General features: G+C 59.0%; 1 protein-coding gene across 2 annotated transcripts; it reads right to left on the bottom strand.

The window, feature by feature from the left end:
* Nucleotides 1–3,542: 3,542 nt before the first annotated feature.
* Nucleotides 3,543–11,937, bottom strand: PELI3 (pellino E3 ubiquitin protein ligase family member 3). Of its 2 annotated transcripts, none has more exons than XM_073354830.2 (7): nt 11,754–11,937; nt 8,069–8,221; nt 7,186–7,315; nt 6,768–6,869; nt 6,013–6,210; nt 5,153–5,341; nt 3,543–4,587 (listed from the first exon to the last, which is right to left on the bottom strand). In XM_073354830.2, exons 2-7 carry the CDS (start codon nt 8,218–8,220, stop codon nt 3,916–3,918), a joined length of 1,443 nt encoding a protein of 480 aa, XP_073210931.1. In that variant the 5' UTR covers nt 8,221; nt 11,754–11,937; the 3' UTR covers nt 3,543–3,915. The 2 variants fall into 2 exon arrangements, with proteins under 2 accessions (XP_073210931.1, XP_073210932.1); XM_073354831.2 differs by having other exon boundaries at nt 3,545–4,514.
* Between the last annotated feature and the right edge of the window lie 2,045 nt (nt 11,938–13,982).

The raw sequence follows: 13,982 nt of genomic DNA, 5'->3' as shown, positions 1-13,982 counted from the left end.
AAATGATTCAGACGCCCAGGGGCCAGATGACAAGAAGCAACGCCCCAGGAGGTTATACCTCACCAGCCAGTGAGGATGAGCTGGGTGTGCAAGGCAGGATTTTGTTTAACAGACTAAGCAGTAATTCCAGCCAAGTTAAGAGCTGATATAAAAGAATCTAAGGCCAGAAGGCCCACTGTGATCATGGGTTTCAGAGTAGCAGCCGTGTTAGTCTGTATTCGCAAAAAGAAAAGGAGTACTTGTGGCACCTTAGAGACTAACCAATTTATTTGAGCATAAGCTTTCGTGAGCTACAGCTCACTTCATCGGATGCATTCCGAAAGCTTATGCTCAAATAAATTAGTTAGTCTCTAAGGTGCCACAAGTACTCCTTCACTGTGATCATGTAGTTTGACCCCTCATGTAACACAGGCCCTAGGGCTGCCCTGAATTAATTACCATTTACACAAGAGCAGAGCAGTTAGAAAAACATCCAACCTTGGTTTAAGAATTGCCAGTGATGGAGAATCCACTCCAGCCCCTGGGAAGTTGTTCCAGGGGTTAATTCCTCTCACTGGTACAAATGTGCACTTTAGGTCATGCTGAATTTCCAGCCAATGGCTTTTGTTAGACCTTGGTCTGCTAGATGGTAGAGCCCATCATCAGATGTTGTTCCCAATGTAGGTACTTATAGCCTGGGGTCAAGTGACCTCTTAACCTTCTCTTGGTTAAGCCAAACACACCGAGCTCCTCCGCTCCGGGAGTCTCTCACTAGAAGGCTTGTTTTCCAGCCCTTTAACCATTCTCATGGCTCTTCTCCTGGGATGGCCACATGCTCCCCATGTGGGGCTAGAGGCATGCCTGAGCTGAGCCAAGGAGAGAATGCCCAGCTGAGACCATGCATGGACCAGTGTGAATGTGCAGAGCATCCGAGCCTCTACGGGCCTCATGAAACCCCCTCCCTGGGAAAAGGCCAGACCCATTCACTCATGATGACAGGACCCGTCTGCTCACAGTGGATTGTAACACTCGGGTCTGGCAGGCAGACTCTCTGGAGGTACTGGGGTAAGATCTGTGATCAGGAACCTGAAGGCACATTTTGTAAAGGTATTGTGGGGGTTCTGGCCTGCTGAGTGCAGCCAACGGCCACAGCACACTGCTGCAGAATTCAAAGGATCCAGCCCCATATGGGAGTGGGAGCACAAGCCATCTTCCCCTGGGTAGCCACAAAGCAGCCAGGAAGGCAGCCAGCTGGTAAGACAGCCAAGAGACTGATAGCAAAGGCAAAGCAGATGGGAAGTGCTCCCTACTTGGCAATGTTGCACCATCGCAGTACCACCCCCCAGGGACCAGATAGGGGCCCCCAAGCAGACACTGATGGGCTGGAGAACCAAGAATCCACCCAGGCACAATCTGAATGGGCCAGGGGGTCTGCGCTAGGGAAGTGCGGGGGAGGGAGCTGCACCCTGGGATATGGGATATGGAATCTGTGCATGACTCCACCACCACTCCAGTGGGAGAGGGACGGGAACTCCAGCTGTCCCCTCCCCACCTCGGGCCTCTGCCACAAATCCCAAGAGGAGGGGGCTGTGCCATGTCCCTGGGGAAGTAGGGATCCTGCATGGCCACCACAATGTTGCAAAGACCCCTCAGAGGTGCTGCTGCTGCTCCCCAGCCAGGATTCAAACTGAGGTCTCTCCTCACAGTCCAAAGCCCCCAACTTCCACCACAGCTTACAAATTTACTTGTGGACACGGGTCAGCTTCCCCCTCCCATTACTCCTGGGGATGCACTGCCCCCATCCCAAGGGACAGCCCTGGGGCGGGCTTTGGGCCCAGGGGCAGGTAGCCATTCAGTCCTCAGCTTCTCTATTGGGCTGCCCATAAAGGACAGGGTCCTGCCCACCTGAACCAGCCAGTTCCCCACCCTGGGGCCAGACTGAAGCTGGTACCCCCTTGAGGGGCAAGCTCCCGTGTCCCATTCCCAGACAAATCCGGTGCTCCAGTTTACTTCAATAAAGGGACACACAGGTCATTGCTCAGGGAGGCTGAGCGCTGTGTTATCCAGCTTTTAAAATGTAAATAGAGGCCTGGCTGGGCGATCTGGGTGGAATGGGGTGTGGGGCTGACCATAGTGGGGTTGAGGGTATGGCCTTGCTTTGCATGCCCAATAATCAGAATCCCAGACATGGCTCTTTGGGGCTGGGACTGTCTCTCACCCTGTGTCTGGGCAGCTCCCAGCGTGAGGATGCCCTTATCTCTGCTGGGGTCTGTGCAGTATGGTGGGGTCCCTGATCTCAGTCTGGGTCTGCGCAGCACCCGGCCCAACGGGGCTCCGATCTCGGTCGGGGTCTGCGCAGCACCCGGCATGACAAGGCCCCAGTCTCGGTCGGGGTCTGCGCAGCTCCCGGCACGACGGGGCCCTGGGCTCGGTCGGGGTCTGCGCATCACCTGGCACGACGGGGCTGGTTTGAGCCTCTAGCTGTCGGAGAATAAATGGGAAGTGCTCCCTAATAAATGGATAACGCACCCCCCTCCCTCCCCCGAAGCATCTCAGGGACTGAGCCCAAGATCCCTGCAGGTACAAGCAGCTTCCTGGTTCTGAGCTAAAGGAGCGGCTATGGCCGCTCCAAGGCTACAGGCCACTCACAAACCTCTTGATGGCTGTGACCACTAGGAGGAGCTGGAGAGCCACACACAGGGTTCGCGTGGGTCACACCAGTGACAGCAGGAGTCAGTTGTCCCCAAGAACTTCTTATTCCATATCTCCCGCTCCACAGATTTCAAGGCCAGAAGCAACTGCTCTGACCCCTGCATCACCCAGCCTGGCAATGCCCCCCAGCCCCCAAGTGATGGAGAGTCAGCTCTTCCCCCTCCACCCCTCCGTTCCAGGCCAAATGTGATCAGCGTCAGCTCCTGGCCCTGGAGTCTGGCTCAGCTTTTGTCTGTGGGATGGAGGAACCCGCTGCTCCCAGAAGGGGAGGGGCAGAGTGACTGGGATTGAGCCCCTTTGGGATCCTCCTTCAGAGGAGCTCTTCCAAGGGGCTCCCTGAGTCTTGGGGTATCCAGACTGGCCTTGTTCTCATGGCTCCTCTCTGACCCGCCATGACACACAACTGGGTGCAGTCTCCTCACTGCAGTATGCAGAGGGGACCTCCCTCTCCCCACTGGTTATACACCCAGGGCTGCCTTAGTCCTCAGCCCGTGTCCTGCAGGGAGCACCCAGCCAGCTGGTTTCCTCCAGGACTCCTGGGTCCTTGCTAGGACAGCTGCATCTAGTGGGCTGCCCATGTGAGCCAAGTTCGCTAGCAGGAGCTGGGCTGACACCGCTGCCCCAGTCTGTGTCTCAGGACCCTTGGGCACTAGACTTAGGGACCCTGAGGAGCTGAGTCACCTGTTCCTGGCGCCAGTCACTGCCCCCATTTCTCCTCACCTGTGGGACTTCCTGCAGCAGGGGGCATTGGCTGGGATAACAGCCTGCAGGGGGCACACCCTGGCCCATGCTGGGGCTGGGATGGATACTGGGCTGGATGGGGGGGAGACGGGAACGTGCAAAGAAGGAAAGGGCAGTTGCGTCCATATGTCCATCTGGGGGCAGGCAGCAACAGACACACGGACACGCCCCAGTTTAGTCTTTGTAGATAGCTTCCCCCCCAGGTTTTTTGCTGTTTTATTGGTCACTCATACTCAGTCCATGGGCACCCCCGCGCTCCCTGCCTCACCTACCACTCTGTCCACAGAGCCATGCCATATTCCCCGGCTCAGGCCACAGGCTTCACCCCACCACACGCAAATGCACGCTTCGGCCACAGGCTCCTCCTCCATTTACACTCCTGCCTGGCCCCCCATTCAGTCCACGGCCCCTGCCAGGTACCCCAGGCTCAGTCCATGGGCCCTGCCCCTGCTGAGTCCCCGGGCCCTGCCCCACCCCATCTGCTCAGTCCATGTCCCCCTGCTGAGTCCCTGGGCTCAGTCCATGGGGCCCTGGAAGATAAGGCGCACAAATCCCCGCTCGCCTGTGAGCCAGGTGCCACAGAAGGGGCAGGCGGCATGGAAGGCATGGGTGCCATGGGGCAGCGGGATCTGGGCCCAGTACTGCACAGTCTTCTGGGAACAGACGTGGCCGCAGGGGCAGAAGGCGTGGGTGGGCCGGCCTGTGTCCAGGTACAACCCAGCCTCGCAGCCCAGCCAGAGCGGCACGTAGGGTCCGGCTCGGCGGCACATGGGGCACTCCCGCTCCAGCCCCCCCTTCTCCTTGCGGAAGCCCCAGTTGTGGTAGCCGTGGACGTGGCCGCAGTTGACGTAGACCCAGGGCTGCTGTTTGTCCACCACGCCGCGCTGGGCCAGGCTGGGGAAGGCCAGCGTGTTGAAGCCCACAGGGCACTGGGGGCGGGCGGCATTCGTCTCCTGGCGCAGCGCCTCCAGCTGCTTGAGGGTGGGTGTCAGCAGCAGCCCCGCGGTGGTCCGCCACAGCAGCGTGGCCCCGCACAGGTCGATGAGCGAGCCGTCCTGCAGCACGTTGGACTCGCTCTGCACCTGCAGGACATGGGAGTTGGAGGCGGGGAGCTGGGCGTGTCAGAGCATCAGTTCCAAGGGAGGGGGGTTGGGGCTGGGGAGGGGAAAGGGGGAAGTCAGGCTGGAGAGGACGGACCAAGGGAGGGAGATATGTGCTCCAGACAGGTGTGGGAGGGGGTCAAGTTGGAGGGGCGTTGGGGGAAGGATCACCAGACTGGGAGTGTGTGGGGGAGAGGGCTCAGGCTAGGGGCCAGGGGGCATGACACATGGGGCTGGGAGGATTGCTCCTGAGAGGGCAAGAGCACCAGGCCAAAGGGCTGGGGGTTTGTTCCAAACCAGGGGCACCCCTCTGGGCACTGAGTCCTTTCTGGATTGGCAGGGGGGAGGTTCCCCCTATGACCACCATGGGGGCCAGGCCTCCCTGCTGCCAGACCTATAGTCATGTCCCTGTAACCCCCTAGCTGGGTGTGGGGGCACCCCCTGGGCAGGAGGAACCCCCTGGAGGGGTGGACCAGGAGCCCTCCTATGGCAGTGAACAGGGCCCCCCAGGAGGGTATTGGGGGCCCCACGTACCAGCTTGCCACGGTACAGGTTGGAGCTCCCTGGGGCAGTGCAGGGAATGGGGGACCCCCAGGAGGGATGACCTGGGCCCCACGTACCAGTTTGCCCCGCTGCTGCGCGGAACGACTGTCACGCAGGGCATACACATTCCCGCACACTGAGATCTCGCGCCACACGCCAGGTGCCGAGTCCTCACTGAAGCCCCCTGTGGGGTGCATCACCAGCACCCCATTGGTCGTCAACCCATCCATCAGCCCGTCCGGCGTCCTCCACTTGGCTGCCCTCTCCTGCCAATGAGAGCAGTCAGGGGTCATGGCAATGCATGGGCGGAGGAGTGGGGGAGGGCTCCTTACAGCTCCTCCCCTGAATCCCTGCATCTGGACCCAGCTCCTTGTTCACTCCCCAAGAGGGACATCTGCCCCATCCTCCTCCATGCCCAACACACGCACCCAGCACCCTCCAGGACCTAGAGGGTCCCAGTACCTTCACGAGGGCCCAGTCACCCTGCTACCCATGGGTCCCAACCCCCTGCATTATTCCCAGTGATCCAGGGCAAAGGTGCCCCTTACAGTTCATTCCCCAGGGCTTGAAACTTGCTGTCCCCCATGCTTGGACTCCCACCACACCCAGGAGAAGATCCCCAGATCCCTCAGCCACAGGGCACCAGCCTCCTGTACCAGAACCCAGCCCAGTGATGACCCATGGCTCCTGCTCCCCCTCCAGGATTCCCTTTGGGTTCACAACCACTGAGGGCAGGGACCTCAGGCACCCGCTTCCCTGAACAAGTGTCCCAAGGACCAGCTGCCCTGGGGTTGGATTGAAGCACGACCTAGAGGGAAAGGCCCTGTGTCCCATTCCCTGACCCCTGAGCCAGGCAGTGCCCCTGGTCTGGGGCCGGATTGCAGCCAGCGCCCCTGAGAGGGGAGGTCCCCTCTCGGCACTGTCAGGACTCACTCACTCCAAGGAAGATGTTGCGCGAGGAGTCGAAGCCTGCGGCGTAGATCCGGGCGGTGTAGGGAGGGCTGCGCTCACAAATGATGCGGCAGGCATAGCGGGAGATGGTGCTTTGGGCCGACTGCCCCTCACTGGCGCAGCTGCCCCCAGGCGCCGTGTCCGTCACCACAAAGTCAATCATGTTCTCCGTGGAGCGGCCAATCTGTACAGACACTAGTTCTGAGTGACCAGCTTCCTCCTGCCCCCTCCAAGCTGAGAGGCAGCTACCTTCTGGGGTGGGATGTGGGGGCTGTTTATACAGGGATCCCTCAGGCAATACTGACATGCAGACACCTCTGGAGTAGGGTGTGGGGGCTGTTTATACAGAGATCCCTCACCCACACTGAGATGCAGCCACCTCTGGGGTGGGGCATGGGGGCTGCACAGCAATAATGGCCAACAGACTAGGACAGGATGTGAGTGAGAACTGCAGATGGAGGCTTCGTGGAGGCAAAATGGGATCCATAGAGTCAGTGTCTGGCTCAAAAGGGCCAGACAAGGGCTCTGATGGGCACAAAGGGGAGGCTCTAGCCAAGCCTTGACTCCCAGCCTGTACTGCCTGCTGTTCCCACAAGGGGGCACCCTGACCCCCAGCCTGTGTCAAGCAGTGGTGGAAGGGGCAGTGGCTGAGCTAAGATGTCATGGGCAACTGGCCATTGTGTGTGGGGGGGATGGGGGGGTGGAATCCACAGTGCATTGTGGGTAGCTGCGGTGCGGTACCTGGAACATGTCGGTATCACAGTCATGCGTATATTCCACAATCACCGAGTGGCTGCGGGACAGCGTATAGGAGATGCTGTGCTGGCCCTTGTTACTGAGTGCCTGGGAGAGCAGAGAGCATGACCTGAGCCAGATGGCCCCAGCACCACCCCCATACCCCACTCCCTGTCCCCACAAGCCAGATCAGATCTGGCGCCCCCTAGAGGGGAAAGGGCCCATATCCCATTTCTTCTCTCCCTTCCCCCCACCCCCGAGGCAGCCAGTACCCCCCGCCCTGGGGCCGGATCAGAGCTGGCGCCCCCCAGTGCTGTGTCTTTATGCCGTATCTCCCCTTGGTGGTCAAAGCAGGCAGCAGCACTGCCTGGGAGTCTGCTGGAAGCCATGGCCATGGGGCAGTGGTTGCAGGGGCATGGCTCACCTTGGACACAAGGGGGGTGGAGATGTGGTGTATCACATCCGGCTTCACCCCATTGGCCTTCGGCCTCTTGAAGAGTGCGATGCGGCTGCGGCGTCGGCCCTTGTCCCCACTGGCCAGGGAGCCATTGTATCTGTGGGGTGGGGGGAGGTTAGTCCCATACAGACACTGTTCCGCCCCGGCAGCACCCTCCCCTCCTGAGCCAGCACAAGGCCCAGCCCCCACCCTGCCAGACACTCGACTCTGGGCTCAGGATGGCAACACAAGCAAGAAAAACCAGGTGTCATGGCAGTGCCGAATCCCACCCCCGGGGCCAGCACAGCAACACCAATGAGCAAAGAATTCTGGGATAGCCGGGAGTGGGTCTGGGAGCCCAGCCCTGCCTACTCCCCGACTGGCACCTTAGCAGCATACAAAGGGTTAAACAGTGCTTCTAAGGAAGGCAGCAGTCCCAGCATCACCAAGCACACATGGTGCTGGGTGTTGCACAGACACAGTGAGGGAGAGTCTCTGCCCCAAAGAGTTCACAGTCTGAATAGCCAAGGAGTGGGAGGGAAACTGAGGCTCCAAAAGGGGATGGGACTTGCCGAAGGTCAGTGGCAGACCTGGGAATAGAACTCAGGTACCCTGAGTCCTGTCCAGGCAAGGTGCCCACTGCAGCTGGATCTGTGTTACCAGGGAGGGCTCTTGTTCGCCTCATCCCTCCCTAATAAACCAGCCCCAGCATCCCCAAGAGACCCTACAATAACAAACCAGTGTGCACACTGAGCACCCTGGAGATGCTTCCACAAGCTGGCCCAATGCTCCTAGAGACTCTAGATTAACAAACCAACCTGCATATCCCCAGGGCTCCCCCCATCAGACCTCGTCCCTAGTCCCCACTCACCCCAGCACAATGAGCTCTCCATACTTCACAGCCTCTTTGTTCAGCAGGGAGCCCTCTCCAGCAGAGGGGAAGATCCGGGAGCCCTTGGGGCAGGATCGCCGCAGGTCCAGAGACTGGGAGCTGACGGCCTCGGGGCTGCCCTCCAGCACCATCCTACAAAAAGAGAAGAGGGGGTGAAAGGGAAGTTAATGCAACCCGGGGCTTAGATCCCATCTCTCTATCTATCCTTCTGTTCATCCATCCCCCTTTACCCCCATCTAATTGTTGTTCCAATTGTTAATTACCTTCACTGTTAAAAATCTGCAAAAAGAAAAGGAGTACTTGTGGCACCTTAGAGACTAACCAATTTATTTGAGCATAAGCTTTCGTGAGCTACAGCTCACTTCATCGGATGCCTTTTCTTTTTGCGAATACAGACTAAGATGGCTGTTACTCTGAAACCTGTTTAAAATCTGCACTTTATTTCTGTTCTGAATTTGTCTAGCTTCAACTTCCAGCCCTTGGTTCTTGTTAGATTTTTGGCTGCTAGGCTGAAGAGCTCTCTATTATCACATTGCTGTTCCCCACGTAGGTACTTCTAGACTGGGGTCAAGTCACCCCTTAACCTTCTCTTTGTTAAGCGAAACAGATTCAGCTTCTGGAGCCGCTCACTACGAGGCATGTTTTCCAGCCCTTTATTCCTTCTGGTGGCTCTTCTCTGAGCCCTCTCCAATTTATCAGCATCCCTCTTGCATTGTGGGCACCAGAACTGGCCGCAGGATTCCAGCAGCAGCCACACCAGTGCCACACCCGGAGGTAACAGAACCTCCCTTCTCCTATTTCACACTGCCCTGTTTACACATCCCAGGATCACCTTAGCTCTTTTGAACACAGCATTGCACTGGGAGCTCATGTTCAGCTGATTATCAGCTGTATTTGGATGGGTGGATGGTGTGTGTCTGGGGGGCTGGGGGGGAGGAGGAGGAAGTGGGTCCCAGCCACATGGCAGGTAAAGTGTTAACCTCCCCACCCCTTTCTCCTCCCACCTCCCCTATGTCCAACAGGAACACAGAAAGCTGGGCAGCCCAGGACTCTGCCCCCTCCCTTCTCCATCACTGGGCCCAGCTCCCCAGCCTGACATTGCCATGACAATGCCCCTAACACTTAACCTCGTCACCATGGCAACACTCCTGAGCTCTCCCAACCCAATGTTACCATGGGAACACCCCTGATTTCTGACATCCACTTGTCACCATGGTGACGCTCCAGACCATAACAACCCTATTGTTTCCATGGCAACATTCCTGAACTGGAATCCCTGACACCACAGTGACATTTTAGATCTTTAATGCCCCTCTTGTTACCATGAAAACACTTTTCCTTCAGTCGGTCCCCCCTCACTCAGGCAGGGTCAGAGCCAGCCCCCTAGAAGGGAAAGACCCCACAACCTATTCCCCCTCACCAGCTGATCCTGAAGGCAAAACCCTCCCTGCTCTGAGTTGGCCCTATGGATTGCAATGGGTTGCCCATCTGCAGCGGCGCGTGCAGCCCCCAGATGCTGGCCCTCCGGCCTTCCCCTGCAATGGGATCCATGCCACACAAGGCCAGTTGTGCCAGGCAGTGAAGCATAAGCCAGGCAGGGGAACCTGGGGAAGGGACAAGGATAGCCAGTTTTCTCATCCTCTCAGAGCAGCATAGGACGCAGGAGGGATCGCTGGTCTGTGGGGTTCCCTGGGATGTGGGTAGCTGGGGGATTCATCGGGTACCACAATGCAGTGCCTCCCAACCATCATCCCACCCAGCCCAGGGACAGGAGAGGCCCACTGGCTGGGAGGGAAGGCGAGAGTTTACAGACTGGTTTCTTCAGTCTGTACATATCTGTATGGGGGAAGGAAACGTCTGTTTTCTGATATCCCAACTGTAACATCAACCATCCACACACACACCTGACATGACACACAGACACCCCCGTCACCCCACAGACACTCCCAGCATCACACACAGACACTCCATCACTACACACAGACACACCTGAAATGACGCAGACGCATACCCCTGACACCATACACCTGAAACGGCAGACATAGACACACTTCGCAACACCACTCCCAACACCAGACATACCCATCCCTTACACACACACACACGCAGGATAAACATCCTTCGCCCCACCCCTTTGAAAAGCAAGAAGCCAAACAACCCTCACCAAAACAACATAACACAACAATTCCTGGTGTCATCACATCGAGAGACATTCTAACTCAACAACAACACAACCCTATCCCAACACACTCACCGGGCTGCAAGGGGCTTCCCACACATGCACAAGGACAACACAACCCCCTTTCCCCAAACACAAACTGGCAGGGCAGGGGCTCTCCTTTCCACCCACCCCCCACACCACCCCCTCCCAACACACACACACACACACAAAGGGGGCAAGGGCTGCCCTCCCACACAACACAACTCCCAAACACATACAAATGGCAGGGAATCCCCTTCCAACACAATGCCACCACAACTCCCTCCCAGCACACACAGGAGTGGGGTGAACAGGCACTTCCTTTCCCACCAACACAACCCATATGGAAGAGAGCAAGGGACTCCCCTCCCAGGCACCACCCCCCAGCAACACAACCAGCTCCCCAAACACACACAGGCAGCGAGGGGGCGGTGGCTGTTGCAGGGGCTGGCAGCAATTGCCTGGGAGCCAGGTGATCCCCGCACCTCCTCCAGCCAGACACAGACAGCAGCCCCGGTGTGGGTGCGCAGAGAGGATTTTGGTCCCCAAGTCACAGATGGGTGTGTGTGTCAGGGGTGAGATGGGGGGGCGGGGATCAGGGGCTGGGGATTCAGTGACTGGGGACTGCTGGGAGGTGGGAAGGGGTGTAAGCTGTGGAGGTGTCCCTATCTGACCCTTTGGTTTGGATCTAACACAACATTGTGCAAAAGAAACAACCCCCTTTCCTCCAGGGCAGGCAACAAACCCGTGTGTGAGTGAGACAAGGAGGGGAACCGATGGTGCAATCAGATCTCAAGGAGAAAGAAAAACAGATGGAGTGTATGGGGATAGATAGATCGATGGCTGGGGAGGGAGGGATGGTTACAAGGCTGGGGAGGGTGGGATGTAGGGATGCTTATAGGGCTGTGGAGGGAGGGATGGTTACAGGACTGGGGAGGGAGGGACAGACGGATGGTTACAGGCTGTGGAGGGAGGGATAGAGGGAGGGTTACAGGGCTGTGGACGGAGGGATGGTTACAGGCTGGGGAGGGAGGGATGGAGGGATGGTTACAGGGCTGTAGAGGGAGGGATGGTTACAGGGCTGGGGAGGGAGGGATAGAGGGATGGTTACAGAGTTATGGAAGGAGGGATGGTTACAGGACTGGGGAGGGAGGGATGGTTACAAGGCTGTGGAGGGAGGGATGGTTACAGGCTGGGGAAGGAGGGATGGTTACAGGACTGGGGAGGGAGGGATTGTTACAGGCTGGGGAAGGAGGGATGGTTACAGGACTGGGGAGGGAGGGATTGTTACAGGCTGGGGAAGGAGGGATGGTTACAGGACTGGGGAGGGAGGGATGGTTGCAAAGCTGCGGAGGGAAGGACAGAGAAGATGCCCCTGGCTGACACTGAGGTTCCCATCTCCAGCCGCCCCTCTGCTTCTGTCTCCCCCCACGTAATCCCCAGCAGCCCCGACCCGCCGCTTACCCCTCGGCGCGGCCCCAGCTCCCCCGCAGCCTGGCTCAGCAGCCGCCTGCGTCGCGCGGCCAGGATGAATAGCCCCGCATTGCTGCTGTCTCCGCCGGCAGTGCTGGAGCGGAACTGCCCTCCCCCCGGGGCGGGGTGTGAGCGGGGGCGGCCCCGAGACCACCACGGCCACCGCCGCCCCTCCCTGCCCTGCCCCCGCCTCCCCCCCACCCCATCGCAGGCAGGGATCCCCCCAGCCACGCGTGCACCCCCTGCCCGCAGCCGCTGCGTCACTCGTGGGGGGATGGGGCGAGGCGCTTTTATGACTATGCAGGTGCGAGAAGGGATGGAAAAGGCTAGAACTGGGGGTGGGGGGTGGGAAATCGGAGCCAGAGCAGGGGGGCTGAGCTGATCGGGGGGAAGCAGAGCCGGATGGGGGGCACTGAAGCTGGATTAGAGTTGGATTGGGGGGCTGAGCTGATTGGGAGGAGGGAAGCTGGGGGGGGTGGAGCTGTATTGAGGGGACTGAGCTGATCGGAGCTGGATGGGGGGAAGCAGAGCTGGAGTGGGGGCAGAGCGCTTCCAGTGGGTTGGGGGGCAGGAGAGTCTGTGCGTTGGTCCCCCCTACCTGATGAGCAGTGATGCTCATGGGGGGAGAGGGGGAGATGGACCCTCCCCCACACACTAGGAACTCCCCTCCAACTTCCAGCTGGGTTTCTGCCCTATCTCCACTCTGGGGCCTGGGGACACATTGAGGGGCCAGTGGCCTCTGCAAACTCTTGATTGTGCCTCCAAATTTCCTTGGCCTCCTGTATCCTTCTTTATCCATTAGGAGGAGGACGGTGAAGGCTGGTTCAGGGGCCAGGGGACAAGCCTGGGTTCACTTCCCTTCCCCACCAGCCTCCCCTGGTGTCCCCTTGGCCAAGTCACTTTTCTGGCTGATGCACAATGGGCCAGCTCTATTCTGGGTTGGTTGAATGGTTGGCTCCCCTCCTCTTCCTCTGAAGCATCAGGGCTCGGCCACAGCTGGAGACTGGACACCAGAAGGAGGGTGAGGAAAGGTGGGTGCTGGGCTCTGAGCCTGTTCACAGAATCTTTCCTCTAGCTGCCAGGCTAGTGCCTGCTGCCCGGATGCTCAGGGTCCAGCTGATCACCGGGATGGGAAGGAATTTCCCCCAGGTCAGATTGGCAGGGACCTTAGGGGGTTTTCACACACACACGCCCTGCAGCATGGGGCGTGGGTGGCCTACTGGGATCCCCTGGGCACAGCTCACCTCAGCAATTCCTTGCCACTGCAGGACCTGGGGGCATTGGGGGCCCCTCCCCCGTTCTCTGCCTGGGGCTCACAACAAGTCAGTCTCTGGAGACTGAAATGCTTTGGTTTAACTAAAGTCTTGGGGCTCAATTGAGGGGGAATGGGGTGAGACGGTCAGGCCTGTGCTAGACAGATCAGGCTGGATGATCTATGGTCCCTTCTGGCCTTAACCGCTAGGAATCCAGAGCACTGAGGGGATGTCTACACAGCAAGTAGACTCCCACAGGCTGCAGGGCCCTAAACTTGCCGTGCAGACATTCTGACTCCAGCTGGAGCCAGGGGAGCCTCCCCCCTCCTGGGGTCCCAGAGCTTGGGCTCCAGCCCAAACCTGAATGTTTACACAGCAATTCTACAGCCCTGCAACCAGAGCCCCATTAATCCAAGCCAGCTGACATGGGCCAGGCCTCTACAGTAGGGATCACAGCGCTGCCCTGCCTCCTGTAGGGAAGGGGAACTAGAGAGGTGCTGAGCCCCTGCAGTAATGGGGGTAATCCAGACAGTATGGCCTCTCCCCCCTTGACCCAGTGACCCCCACTGTGCCCCAAGATGCAGACCCCTGTCATGACCTGCCAGGTGCCCCCGGACTCTTGCTGTGTGTGTGGCTCTAACACAGAGGTTGGCAAACTACGCCCACGGGCCACATCTGGCCCACGGGACCGTCCTGCCCGGCCCCTGAGTTCCTGGCCCGGGAGGCTAGTCCCTGGCCCCTCTCCTGCTGTCCCCCCTCCCCCACAGCCTCACCTCACCGTGCAATGCTCTGGGCAGCCCGGCCTGATCCGGTGCTCTGTGCTGTGCGGTAAGGGGGCAGGGAGCGGGGGCTGGATAGAGGGCAGGGCGGCTTAGGGGGTGGTCGGGGCATGGATAGCGGTTGGGGCGGTCAAAGGACAGGGACCACGGGAGTTGAATGGGGGCGGGGGTCCCAGGGAGGCAGTCAG

Source organism: Lepidochelys kempii, chromosome 7, assembly GCF_965140285.1.
Source record: "Lepidochelys kempii isolate rLepKem1 chromosome 7, rLepKem1.hap1, whole genome shotgun sequence".
Lineage (NCBI taxonomy): Eukaryota > Metazoa > Chordata > Testudines > Cheloniidae > Lepidochelys > Lepidochelys kempii.
Note: the sequence above shows the minus strand (reverse complement) of the source record. Positions and strands in the feature narration are given on the sequence as shown.